Source organism: Ursus maritimus, unplaced genomic scaffold, assembly GCF_017311325.1.
Source record: "Ursus maritimus isolate PB19 unplaced genomic scaffold, ASM1731132v1 scaffold_15, whole genome shotgun sequence".
Lineage (NCBI taxonomy): Eukaryota > Metazoa > Chordata > Mammalia > Carnivora > Ursidae > Ursus > Ursus maritimus.
The window spans coordinates 52,052,705-52,064,994 of record NW_024423897.1 but is presented as its reverse complement, the minus strand read 5'-3'; the positions used below and the strand labels follow the sequence as shown (position 1 = coordinate 52,064,994).

Here is a 12,290-nt window from a genome sequence, read left to right as displayed (position 1 = left end):
TCAGCTACAGAAGACACAATTGTAAATAATTATTTTAATGGAGAAAAATAGTGGAATGTGTTGTTGCTTTTTCCTAAAGTCAGCTCATTTGCCAAAAATGTTCTGTTCTGTGCTCACAGTCTTGTAGGGAAGTGGATTGTTTATAACCCCAGTCCTTGAGGCCCCTCCTGATATGTGGTCTGCAGGACGGCACCCTGAGCTTAACTGGTGGGAACGCGGTGAGGTGATTTCAGCCCCAGCCCTGGGTGGGTTCCGGCCCTCAGGCTTCCGTGGGTGCCTCCGGCCTCCTCGGCACTCTTCCCAGGCTCTCCGCAGCTGAATGCTGGCATCCTCCCAGGCTCAGTCTGGGGCTGGCTCTTGTTTCTCTTTCCTATCTTCTTACCTCCTCTGCTGGTACCTCCCAGCTCTGACCTCCACTTGGGGTCTGCAGACTCAGGAATCCCAGCTGCCTCCTTGGTGTCTCCACTTTGGCTTTACTGAGAGCAGAACTGGACTCATGAAGCTCTGTCCCCCCCTCCTCCTCTTATGTGGGTATCCCCCAGACCTCCTCATCTTATATGGGTGTGTCCACCAGGGCCCCTCATTTTGCAGGGTGTATAGCTCCTGCTTCCTTTCTGTCCTCAGTTTCCCCACCTACACTTCCTTGTGTGTCCTATAGGGGCAGACCTCCCACACGTGTCAGAGCTGCCTTCCCCTTCACATCCAGAGCCATCATGCTGTAGAAACTCCAGCCGTGTCCTGCCTAAATCTTTGACCCAGTTTGCTGACCAATGTTACTTCTTCCACTCGCTGTATACGGCAATTCCTTTTCCACACGGCAGCCCCATTAGCTTTCACAGAAAAGTCCAGGCTGTGCTTGTGAGCTCCTGGGCCCTCCTGCCCTCCCCAGCCTCTCCCCAGCCTCACCTCAAGCCTCCGCAGTGGGACCCGCTCGGCAGCCTGTGGCCATGGTGCGTTCCCCTCTGCCTGCTGAGCTTGTCCCCATTCTTCCGAGCCCTTTGCTTCCCAGCCAGCCTCTCCCAGCTTAGATGCTGCCTCTGCTGACCTCCCGTTCTAAGCATGGTGTCCCTGCCCACGCTTGTCTTTGTGCATCTTTCTTCATCTCCCTCCTCCTGCCCAGTCTAGAGGGGCAGGGCCAAAGCTCTGCTGGATCCCCAGTGCCGCAGGTAGCACCTGACTCCCCACAGGGACAGTGTGCTATAAGCATGGAAAAGCCTGGGACATTTGAACTGACAAGCGTCGATTTCTACCTCAAATCAGCAGCATGCTAACATGGTCCCGGGGGTGGGAGAGCCGTGCTCAGGCATAACAGCTGTAATTCCCATGCAGGCAGCTGCATGGTCAGTAATCTGTCCAGGTCGTGGTTTCCTTGTCACATTTCCTTCTGAAATGCTGTAAATGCTGTCACGTATCTAATAGACACAGCGACGTTCCTGCTTTAAGACTAGCAAAGCACAGTGGATGACCCAGAGATTACAAACGACAAATATAAAAGCCTCTACATGTTTATGCTTCTTTCCCACAGTGTTTAGATGCATATAGTTGAGTAAGTCTGATTTCACTTAGTTATATGGAAACAGAAGTCAGGAAACAGCTTTCATCTAAGGGCATGAAACAGCATACGCATTAGAACCGGGTCACTGCAGTCTGAACCTCGCTGGCCCCGTTCCTCTCAGGTGCGCTCACCTCTCCCCTGCAGCCACAGGCATTAAGGCACGTCCTCTGCCAGCGTCTCCCCAGTGGCGCATTTGTGCATCATGGGACGGGAGCCCCCAAAAAGCAGGTGTGGTGGATCACACGGGTACTCACTGAAGGCAGGAACAGGAAGAAAGGCCTGAACATTTAGCAGTGTGTAGGGGTCTCAGATCATCCCTTCATCCACACCTTCTCAGTATCCTTGAAAAAGGATCTTAGTTGTAGCTTCTTCTATTGGGATTGTATTTCATGGCTGTATGAACCTCTTGAACTATTTAATCATTGTGATATAAGTGATGTGGTTACAACTTTCTAGAATGTCAGGTTTTTTTCCTTTTACTTTTAGAATTACGATACTTCCTTCAGAAGCTCCTCTGTCCTTGAGGAAGCAGTTCTAGATGTGTGCCAGCTGTGGCTTGTGACTTCACATCTGCGTGCACTACGCAGGGAGTGGGGCTTCCTTTACCAGGGCTCAGCCGTGAACGTCTCCATTCCTTCCCTCTCCAGGCTTTAGAATGGATCCATGACAACGGGGAGTTCTACCTTTCCACTCATACCTCCACGGGCTCAAGTATACAGCACACACAAGAGCTACTGAAAGAGCACGAGGAGTTTCAGATCACTGCAAAGGTGGGTTCACGCTGGGAGCAGACGTCTGTTCAGTTGCCTATACATACGGCAGGGTTTTCCAGAATAATCTAGCACATAAGGTAATTCTCAAAAAAAATCATGCACATAAGGTAATTCTCAAAAAAAAAAAAAAAAGTCAGTTAAACGCCTTATCCAGAATTGGAGAAACAGAGGGACCCCAGTGGCTCGTCACACATTAGTCTAGGTGATACTTCATTCTGCCTTTCACACTTCCCCTCAGCTGACCCTCCTTTTATGTGCTGTTTCCTTTGGGTCCTCTGATTTCAGCAAATACCTTTTGTCCTTTTCATCATTTTTTGTTTGTTTTCTTTTTCGAGGTCTTTTCTGAGTACTTGTTATTTGTAGGAAACACTGTTTGGTGTTACTGACTTGGCTTGGGTGTGTTCTGAGGATGCTTCCTTGCCTGGTCGCTGGCCGGTGACACTTGCTACCGCAGCCCTGCTCACACCCCGCCCAGTCCTGTTGGAAAGCGGTCTGGGGTACGGCTGGCAGAGTTCCCCTCAGCGCTCTCTTGTAGTGGTTGTTCATAGGCTTATGCAAGTGGAGACATCTTCAGTTTCCTCCTGAAAAGCAAAGTAGAATTAAATACATGACATATGTAATATATGTGAGTAAATATGAATTTTTAAGCAAATCTGTAAGATTCCACACACTGCCACGAATGTTTTCCCACTTAAAGTGTATACTCACAGAGGCTAATTCTTTTACCTCAAAACAATTTTAAGATTTTTAGAGTTTCCTTTTCAACCTGTGGTTTTTCAGTTCTTGAATATACATTCTTTGTAATATTTTCAGAAGTGCCTCTGTTTTTGAGGATAGATTTGAGGTTTTTTTTTTTTAAAGCTGGAAATTCAAATTTAATAGAAATAAATGATCAACTGGATAGTATTTTTAGTTAAAAAGTATTCCCACAAAGTAAAGAAAAAAATTGATTTTCTTGTGTGGGCCTTAAGGTGGCTTTGAAAACTGTCAATGAGAAATTTTAAAATCCTCTAGAGTGGCAACATTTACTTTGTATTATGTTTATTTGTACTTTATGTTTTCTGTAACTGTTTCTGACTCCTCCTGCTATTCTTCATTGCTCTCTCCTCCTGCCTGCCCACAAGATGTAAGTTTATTTCCTTCCCTTCACCCTCGGGGTGCTGGGCTCTGGGAGCCCCTGGTCTTTGCTCTGAAAGAGCACACAGTCAAGTGCGGCTACAGACAGACTGACCCCTGCGGGGCTCGGTGAGAGCTGGCACTGGCGGTGGGGGGCACTGTGAGCATTTGGGGGCTGGGGTCAGGCAGTCAGGCAATGACAGCCATACCCAGAGGGGCCATGAGCACCCAGAGGAGGACACCCGCCCACTCATCTGAGGAGAGCTGACCTGCCTGCCTCTGCAGGTAAGCATTGTGCCTTTTGCTTCCTAGATACAGCACCCCTTTGGCTGTATAATTCTTGTTTTTCTTAATAGTTGGATAATAAATTACAGTTGTGTGCATTATATGATCTTTGTTTCTTTGAATAGCCTTTGATTATAGAGGTATTAAGAAAATGCCTAAGGTACCATTCTGAGGTAGATTTAAGATTTGTTCCTTTTCACTAACTTACATCTCCATTAATGCTGCCCTCTGCAGGTCATTATGCACAGCAAACAGCCCTGTCACTGCACAACCCCAGGGGGCGCCATGCACACAGAATATGATGTGAATGTCACTGTCTACAGTGCGCTAGCATGGCAGCTGTGTTCCACCAGTGGGGTGTATACAAAGGGATTTTTTATTCCTGAGTTTCCCTTCTCAAATTTGGGGTGTGGTTATTAAAGAATGGACAGTGACGGGCATATAATAAGCATCTAAAATCACAGGTAATATCTGACCTTGCTGTTTCCCAGATATACAGAGCTCTCTTTCACTGAATATATCGAGTCAGTTTTGCCAAGAGGAACTGGTAAATTTTGAAAAGAACACCTCCCTTTTTTTCTTACCATTTTTCCCCTTTGGTTTCTGGCTGCCTTTGTTTTAACTAGATAGTGCCTGCTCTGGGGCTTGGAGATGTTGCTTGCCTTCTGTCCCCATCATAGTTTCTTCTAAGAAACCATTTTTCTTTTGTTATGCAGAGAATTTTTTGTTTTGACATGACAGTCTTCCAGTTCAGTTGTTACAGAGGTTACTACTGTAACATCTTTATTGTAATGGAAATAAAGCCTTTTGGTTACTATCTGACCTGTGACTCCATTGCATTCCTTTGCAACTCTTAATGTAGTAATTTCTCAGAGTGCTTTGCAGGCATCATCCAGGTCATAAGTGTTTATTTAAAAGCCCATTTCTGTCCTTATTTGAGACTTAGTGACTTAAGCTGTTTAGGAGTGAGACCTGAAGATGAGCAAATTTAAACAAGGTCCCAGGTGATTTTTATGTAAGCACACTGTGAGTCAGAAATCCACTGCCGGGGACTTGCAGAACTCTGCCATCTCCTTACCGCACATTTCCTGATCGCCCGTGTCCCCAGTGCCAGACGCCTTAATTTGCCAGACAGTGCCTAAGACCATTGAATGTGCATCCTTCCTAGGTTCCCACTTACCTAAGAAGGTGGTGAGTAAAGATCCTTTACTGAGCATGTGGACTCGGGAATTCTGCTTGCTTTTATTATTCTACTAGCCCCTGATTATGCCTACTGATGAGGTTGTTCAAATTGTAACATTTATATTCTTTTAAAATAAAAATCTTTTGTAACAGTCTCTAGAAATAATAATAATGAAAACCTGTATAATACTTCATTTTTAAAGATGTAGAAAGTTTTCTTCATAGTGTTGAGTAGCCTTCTGGAGAAAAATTGAGTTGGTTTCAGTTTCCCACCTGATTCAAGTATCAGCAATGAAAACCTGACCGACTAGAAGAAATAACACGACGCAAAACCCAAGCCCATAAAAGAACGATAAAAATCACGTACATACAAAAAAAGTGAAAATTTCTAAAGAGCAGTCCACCGTAACTAAAAGACAAAAAGCTGAGAAGATAAATAAGCAGTTCATATCACCAGGGGCTCATTTCTCAGTTGTAAAGAGCTTTTATAAATCAATAAGACAAAACAAGAAAATAGACAAAAGATATTAAAGAGGGCTCACAGGAAATGAATTACAAATGGCTTTTAAATATATGAAATTATCAAATTTACCTAAAATAAAATTATACATCAGAACTACAGCGTGTTCTGCTTTCACCCAAGAGATTGGTAGAGATCAAAAAGCTTGCAGCTGCGTCGTAGGGGGTGGTGAATGGAGGTGACCTCTGCGGGTGTCACTGTAATACCTCCCAGCGTCACAGACGCACTCACTGCCCGCCCCCGCAGTCCTGCATCCCGAAATGCGGACTCTGCACATGCGCAGACACGTGCATTTTCTCCTGTTTTGTGCCGGTCGTGGGAAAAGCGGGGGAGCAACATGAGGGGCCCATCAGTGGAACCTCATTAGCTTATAGAAACATTATTTAGCTCTCAACATAAAACAAGGATGCTGCTTGTGTTCTGATGGTGAAGGATAACTGAGCTGGTAAGTGGAAAGTACTAGGTGTAGAGCAGGGTTTATTGTGTGCAAGCATTTAGGTACAAAATGAGAGAGAAAAACACACATACACAGGCACACCCCTCTGTACTGAAAACGTCTCTGCAATGATAACACAGGGAGCTGATCACTGAGACAGGTCATGGGAAGGCAGGGCAAGGAGACTTCCCACTTTGTATCCTTTTTTACCTTTTGAATTTTGAATTCTATGCATGGATTTAAAAAATACCAATTAAAATAAAACTATATATCAAGATATAAAAGGTTCATGAATGAGTAGTAGATTCAGCATACCTAATTTTTATCACACTATTCATTCAGTCATTATTCATGGAGCCCCTGCCACATACCAGGAACTACTCTGGATGCTGGGCTCACGGACTGCAGTTTCCAGTTAGAGAAACAGGCGGTAACAAGACGAATGGGTAAATATACATGCAGGTGCATGCGAAGTAATAAGAGAAAGCAGACAGCCACCGGGGAGGGAGGGAGGCCGGCCACGACTGAGGGAGAGGCTTGCCGGGCACACCTCTTGGTGAAGTCTTGACTATCTGATTGGCGTCTCTTGTTTAAATAAAGTTGCAGGCCACCAGGCTCTCTCTCTAGGCCATCTTCCTGCTGGTCCTATTCAGTATCAGCCTGTTGGTGTTACACGGTAGCAACTGGTCTGTTTTGTGATGTGTATCATGCAGAAATCCTCCTAGCAGTTCTTGGTGTTTTTGTTTTCTCTTTGAATTGTCTTTTTTATCTTCACCTCTGTGACCCCAGTGCTTACAATATGAAACAAGTTTTCTTGCCTCGTTAAGGATACACATAACTCAGAGCACCCTTCATGGATGGCGCTGTGACAGGGCAAGAGAAGTGCTCCCAGGGTGTCACAACAGAACCTTCTTTGTGCTTCTCAGCACATTAGTGTCTGGGTACACAGCAGTGTAACCTTATCTAGGCAACCCAGTTTGTTAACAGTCTGGCCATACTCCTGTTAATTCTCTTTGATATTAAAACTTAATAATGGTTCTAAGTTAAGTCCCTTTTGGAATTTATGCTTCCAAGTCTGAAACTTCGACTTCTTTATTTGGTTTATAATTAGTCTTAACATATCCAGAAAGGTGTCATGTTGATAAGTGAAAAGATTTGGTTGAGGGGCGTCTGGGTGGCTCAGTCGGTTATGCGTCTGATGCTTGATTTTGGCTCAGGTTATGATCTCAGGGTCCTGAGATCAAGCCCCGCATTGGGCTCGTGCTGGGCAAGGAGTCTGCCTAAGATTCTCTCCCTCTTCTTCCTCTGTACCTCCCCTCTGCCTCTACTTCTCTTTAAAAAAAAAAAAATGGGGGGCGCCTGGGTGGCACAGCGGTTAAGCGTCTGCCTTCGGCTCAGGGCATGATCCCAGCATTATGGGATCGAGCCCCACATCAGGCTCCTCCGCTATGAGCCTGCTTCTTCCTCTCCCACTCCCCCTGCTTGTGTTCCCTCTCTCCCTGGCTGTCTCTATCTCTGTCGAATAAATAAATAAAATTTTTAAAGAAATTTTTTTTGGTTGACATATCTTTTCCCTTTAGCTCACTGTACTTGAGTTCATTTCCATACCAGATGAAAGCCCTATAAACTTCAGGATGGTTTAAGTTCTGCTGATTTTTTCCAATGAACAGCTTGAATAGAATCTGCAATAGTTAATTTTTTTCACAGAGACATGATTATATCTGAGTTCTGTTTTCACTCGTTTTTTGAAAAGTATTATATGAATGCCTGTTAAGAGTAACTACCATGCCCATTAAAGTTATAGGCATATACATACTTGCACAAAGAATCTAATGTTAACTTATTGTCTCAGAAAATATTTGGTAAATGTCCATTACATGCCAGGCACATGGAAGTGAGTGAGATAGTAAGCAAAACAGACAAACATCCCTGGCCTGTGGTGGTTAAATTCAAACAAGAGACAGGCAGCCAGTAACGGTAATAAGTAAACCGGGTCCTTGTTGGAAGGTGATCCTTGACAGGGTAAGGGTAGCTGGTCAGGAAGGGGGAGTTGCAATTTTAAGGGAGTCAGGGAGGGCCTGTGGAGAAGGTGGCCTTTACTCAAGCAAAGACATAAAGGAGCCACAGAGACATCTGGGGGAATAGCATTCCAGGCAGGAGGGGTCCCGGGGCAGGGAACACGTGTGGGGCCTGCATGCGGGACGCTGTTGCCAGTCAGGCACTCGGCCGTAGCTCAGTCGTCCGGGGTGTTTGTGCAGAGCCTGAGGATTTTTACAGCTGGCTTCACTAGGTTCCCTAGTGAATTCTGCCTCAGACTTACTGTATAAACTAAGATAATTTATCCAGGTTTTGAGCTCCGACCTTTACCCTTTTGGGGATTTTTTTTTTCTTTTTTGAGGCCTCTGCTCTCACGTACACCTGTTGGGGATTTTTAAAGTCAGCTTCCTGAATGTTAGGCATAGAGATTCTCTAGATAAAGGTTAATGGAGAAAATCAGGTTGCCTGCAAGAGAAGTAACTGTGCTCATTGGAAGCACCAGTGGGAACGTTGAAGGAAGCCTCGTCGTCGGAACACACGGAAAGGATGTAGTGAAAAATCAGAGCTGAGTGAAGTCACTGCCATAAATCCTAAATGAGTTTTTTAGGCTTATCCTTAACTTTAAGAAAAGTAAGAAAGTTCTGTTTAACTTAATTAAAATATCTTCTCTAAGTACATGTACAAACAAAACAATTTTTTTTGAGAGGGAGTTCTAAAACAGGGAAGAGCATTTAGAACACCTCTACGAAGATAATTTCCTGACTAGTGATTTTCCTCCACCTCTACTGAGAGTTGAAGAAGAAATGAATCTGCTACATGGAGTTGCTTCAAGCATTTTGTTGAGTGTCTGCCCTGGGGAGATCCTTTGCTACCTACGCGGCAGGAAAGCCAGCATCTCAGACCACGGCTGCCCTAGACGGGCGCAGGGAATAAACCTGCAGGAAGCAGGGAAGTGTCTTGGTAGCCAATGCGTGCAGCCCTTCGGTGGTGGAGACTCGAGGGGCCGTAGAGGGAACAGCCTGAGTGAGCATTCCTTTGTCCCTTTGTTCCTTTGTTCCTTCAGCGGGTACCTCCTGGGCATCCACCCGAAGAAGACCTTGTCGAAAGAAAGTCTAGATTTTTGTCTGGTTGTTTTCGAGGTCATAAACCTGCCATTCTTTGTGGAAAGCTGAGGAAAGGTAGCTCAGCTAGGATCAGGGAAAAGAATTGGTGGACTTGGAGCTTTGGTGGAAGTTTCTGTCCCCAGCAGTTTTTCCCGGTTCCGAGCTCAGAGTGGTAGGCAAGTTGCCACTATGTTTCTGGTTTCTGGCAGTTGAGTTCATTTGCCTCACAATACTTTCCTGTTGTTTTTTTGCAGCAAACCAAAGAGAGAGTGAAGCTATTGATACAGCTGGCTGATGGCTTTTGTGAAAAAGGGCATGCCCATGCAGCAGAGATAAAAAAATGTGTGACTGCCGTGGATAAGAGGTACAGAGATTTCTCTCTGCGGATGGAGAAGTACAGGACCTCTTTGGAGAAAGCCCTGGGGATTTCTTCAGATTCCAACAAATCGGTAAATTGCTTTGTGCACACAGGGTAAATCATGGTGTTCTTCCTCGTGTCCTCCCGGATTTAATTAACTGAAGTTCCTTGGCTCTCTTCCTCCACAGAGCAAAAGTCTTCAGCTAGACATAATCCCTGCCAGTGTCCCTGGGTCGGAGGTGAAGCTTCGGGATGCTGCTCACGAGCTTAACGAAGAGAAACGGAAGTCGGCCCGCAGGAAAGAGTAAGCCAGTCTCTCAGAATCTGCTGGGATTCGTTGAAAAAGTGAAGAAAACGTCACTTGGACAAACACGCTTCTGTGTGTGCTTTGAAACCAAATGGCACTAATCCGTTGTGATGCTCTGAACATGCGTCGTTTTTGCAACCCAGACTCCACTGTCCCCTTGTCACCTGCTTCAGAAACCGTGTCTTGTTTTCGTCCCTGTGCCTCCATTTCCTACGGGGTTGACAAATTGTTTTAGTGTCATTGGTCATCAGTAAGTTATGCTAATGAGAGAAATAACACAGGTGGCTCTGTTTCAGAGTTGCCAGTTAGTAAACTATACTCGACATTCCTGAAGACGTGATTGTCCTAAACCTGGGGTTCTCAGCTGGTGGACATTCCACCACGTGTGGAGACCCATGGGAGGGGGGCATGCTACGGCATCTGGTGTGTGGAGAGCGGGGATGCTGCTGACGTCCTCCACTGCACAGGACAGCCCCCCAGCAGAGCCTTATCTGCCCCCACATGTCGGTGGTGCTGAGTGAGGAACCCTGACCTGCAGGGACCTCAACAGACTGTTTTCCAGAATGGTTTTTCCTTTGAATCGGTGGCTGCATATTATTACTGTTCTGTCTGTTCTTGATTTAATTCCCCAGAACACCTTACTGACTGATGCTTTTAAAACCGCCTTATTATTTTATAAACCACCAAAGTAGGTAGTTAAAATCAGCGTGCGTCCTGCCTGTAAACTGAGCCCCTCGCTGTCTTCCTCTGTTGAAGGTTCATCATGGCTGAGCTAATTCAAACTGAAAAGGCCTACGTAAGAGACCTCCGCGAGTGTATGGATGTAAGTAAGTTTTTTTGCTTGTTTATTTAGATTCTGCCTAAGCGTACTAGTTATCCCTACCTGTTGGTAATTCTTAATCACACTTTTTGTTGTTTTTGAGATTTTAAGTGCGCTTAAGCAGCCTGTTTTTCTTGTTTCCACCCTTCTGTGAGGTTCCAGGCTTGTGTTTTGCTCATCACAGAGATGATACAGCATTAATCCTCTCATTCCGTTCATCACATGACGGCCTGGCTGACATTCTCTTTGTATAGAATTTTACAGCAGCTTCAGAGAAATGTGCCTACTAATTATGACTGGCAACTCATACTCTAAGTAGTTTAAAGAATACTTGTCATACCTCGTAGAGTAGGTTAACTCCAAAATTCGAAGCGGGGATAGAAAGTTTTGAGCTGGAGCGTGTAGGAATGACTCTCAAGTGCTCATAGCAATGGTGGGGGGCCGGGGGGGGGCTTTTTCGGGAAAAAGTTTTTCATGTTGTTTTGTCAGAGGTTGCATTCTTCAGATGTATTTTTCAGTGATCATGAACCCTGGGTATGTATCAGAGATGTCAGGAGTAGCTGTTTCTTGGACGTGTGCTGCGGGTTTTTGTGTAATTCCTCTGCTTCCCTCCTGGCCAGACGTACCTGTGGGAAATGACCAGCGGGGTGGAGGAGATCCCAGCCGGCATCGTAAACAGAGAGCTTGTTATCTTCGGGAACATGCAGGAAATCTATGAGTTTCATAATAAGTGAGTGGCTTTATCTTTGGGGAGCTGGTTACTCTTGAAATCTAGACACTGTGCTGAAGTTTCATAACAAGAAATGAAAGCTTCCGACTAAATTAAGCATCCATTTCATGATTCTGTTGAAACTCGGATAACGCCTGCCAGGCTTTCGTCAAAAAGACCGACATTGTAGAGACTGTTTTCATGGAGACCCAGCTTTTTCTGTGTACTCTCCTGCCATAGAAATAACATTAGAGAAAGTGTGAACACTGTTTTTGGAGGAACCCTGACTTCCCTGAAGCTGGGTCACCAGCTGCTACGTCAGTTACTTCTTAGAATTAAAGGAGAGTTCTCTGAGGCTGCTGGCCCATGTTTGGTCTTTTCCAGCAAGAGGGAAGAGGGAACTGAGGACAGAGCAGATGTGTAGTCTGACCAAAATAAAATGTGCTGTCCATTGGCCACAGGAGGCACATGGTTTTATTTTTAAGGTGTTTTGTTTGTTTGTTTTGAAGAAATCTGTGCAGCCCAGTAGCCTGTGGAAAGATCATGCTGGGGCCAAAGCTGCCAGACTCTTCCTCACTCCCCAGCCCCCACCCCTGCAAAACACGCTGAAATCTAAATGGCTTCTTCTGAGTGTTTGTTTGTATGCGGAATAACATCCGTAGCTACTGAACAAAGCACTCGCCCAGAAGTAAGCTGCTAGGTTAAAGTCTGTATTAGAAAGTGTTTGAAGGCCAAACATGTTAGCTATTTGAAAGTCACAATAATTTAGTCTAGTTAAGAGCTTCACGTTTTGTTAAATCTTTAAAATCTAGAGGGCACAGATTTTTCACTGCACTTGATTGAAACGGTATGCTTGGCATGCTCTGATTTCTGGCTTATCTCACTAGTAAAGTGCTTTAAAACGTCTTAATAATACGATACCATTTTTACTCTCTGCAGCATATTCCTTAAAGAGCTGGAAAAATATGAGCAGTTGCCAGAGGACGTTGGACATTGCTTTGTTACTTGGGTAATGACACCTCAGCTACTTGTTCTCACAATTGTTTGGTGGCTTTGCAGGAAGTTAGAAGGAATATGGTTCATTTCTTT

The 12,290-nt window shown here is 45.0% G+C and overlaps 1 protein-coding gene across 2 annotated transcripts in view; it reads left to right on the top strand.

Moving 5' to 3' along the window:
* The window catches only part of TRIO (trio Rho guanine nucleotide exchange factor), a 238,077-nt gene that overhangs the window by 122,700 nt on the left and 103,087 nt on the right, over nucleotides 1-12,290 (top strand). For both annotated transcript variants that reach the window (XM_040630542.1, XM_040630543.1), the window contains exons 20-25: nucleotides 2,203-2,325; nucleotides 9,262-9,456; nucleotides 9,554-9,669; nucleotides 10,429-10,495; nucleotides 11,113-11,222; nucleotides 12,141-12,210. In XM_040630542.1, coding sequence (XP_040486476.1) covers nucleotides 2,203-2,325; nucleotides 9,262-9,456; nucleotides 9,554-9,669; nucleotides 10,429-10,495; nucleotides 11,113-11,222; nucleotides 12,141-12,210 — 681 coding nt within the window. The remainder of the gene's footprint in view (nucleotides 1-2,202; nucleotides 2,326-9,261; nucleotides 9,457-9,553; nucleotides 9,670-10,428; nucleotides 10,496-11,112; nucleotides 11,223-12,140; nucleotides 12,211-12,290) is intronic.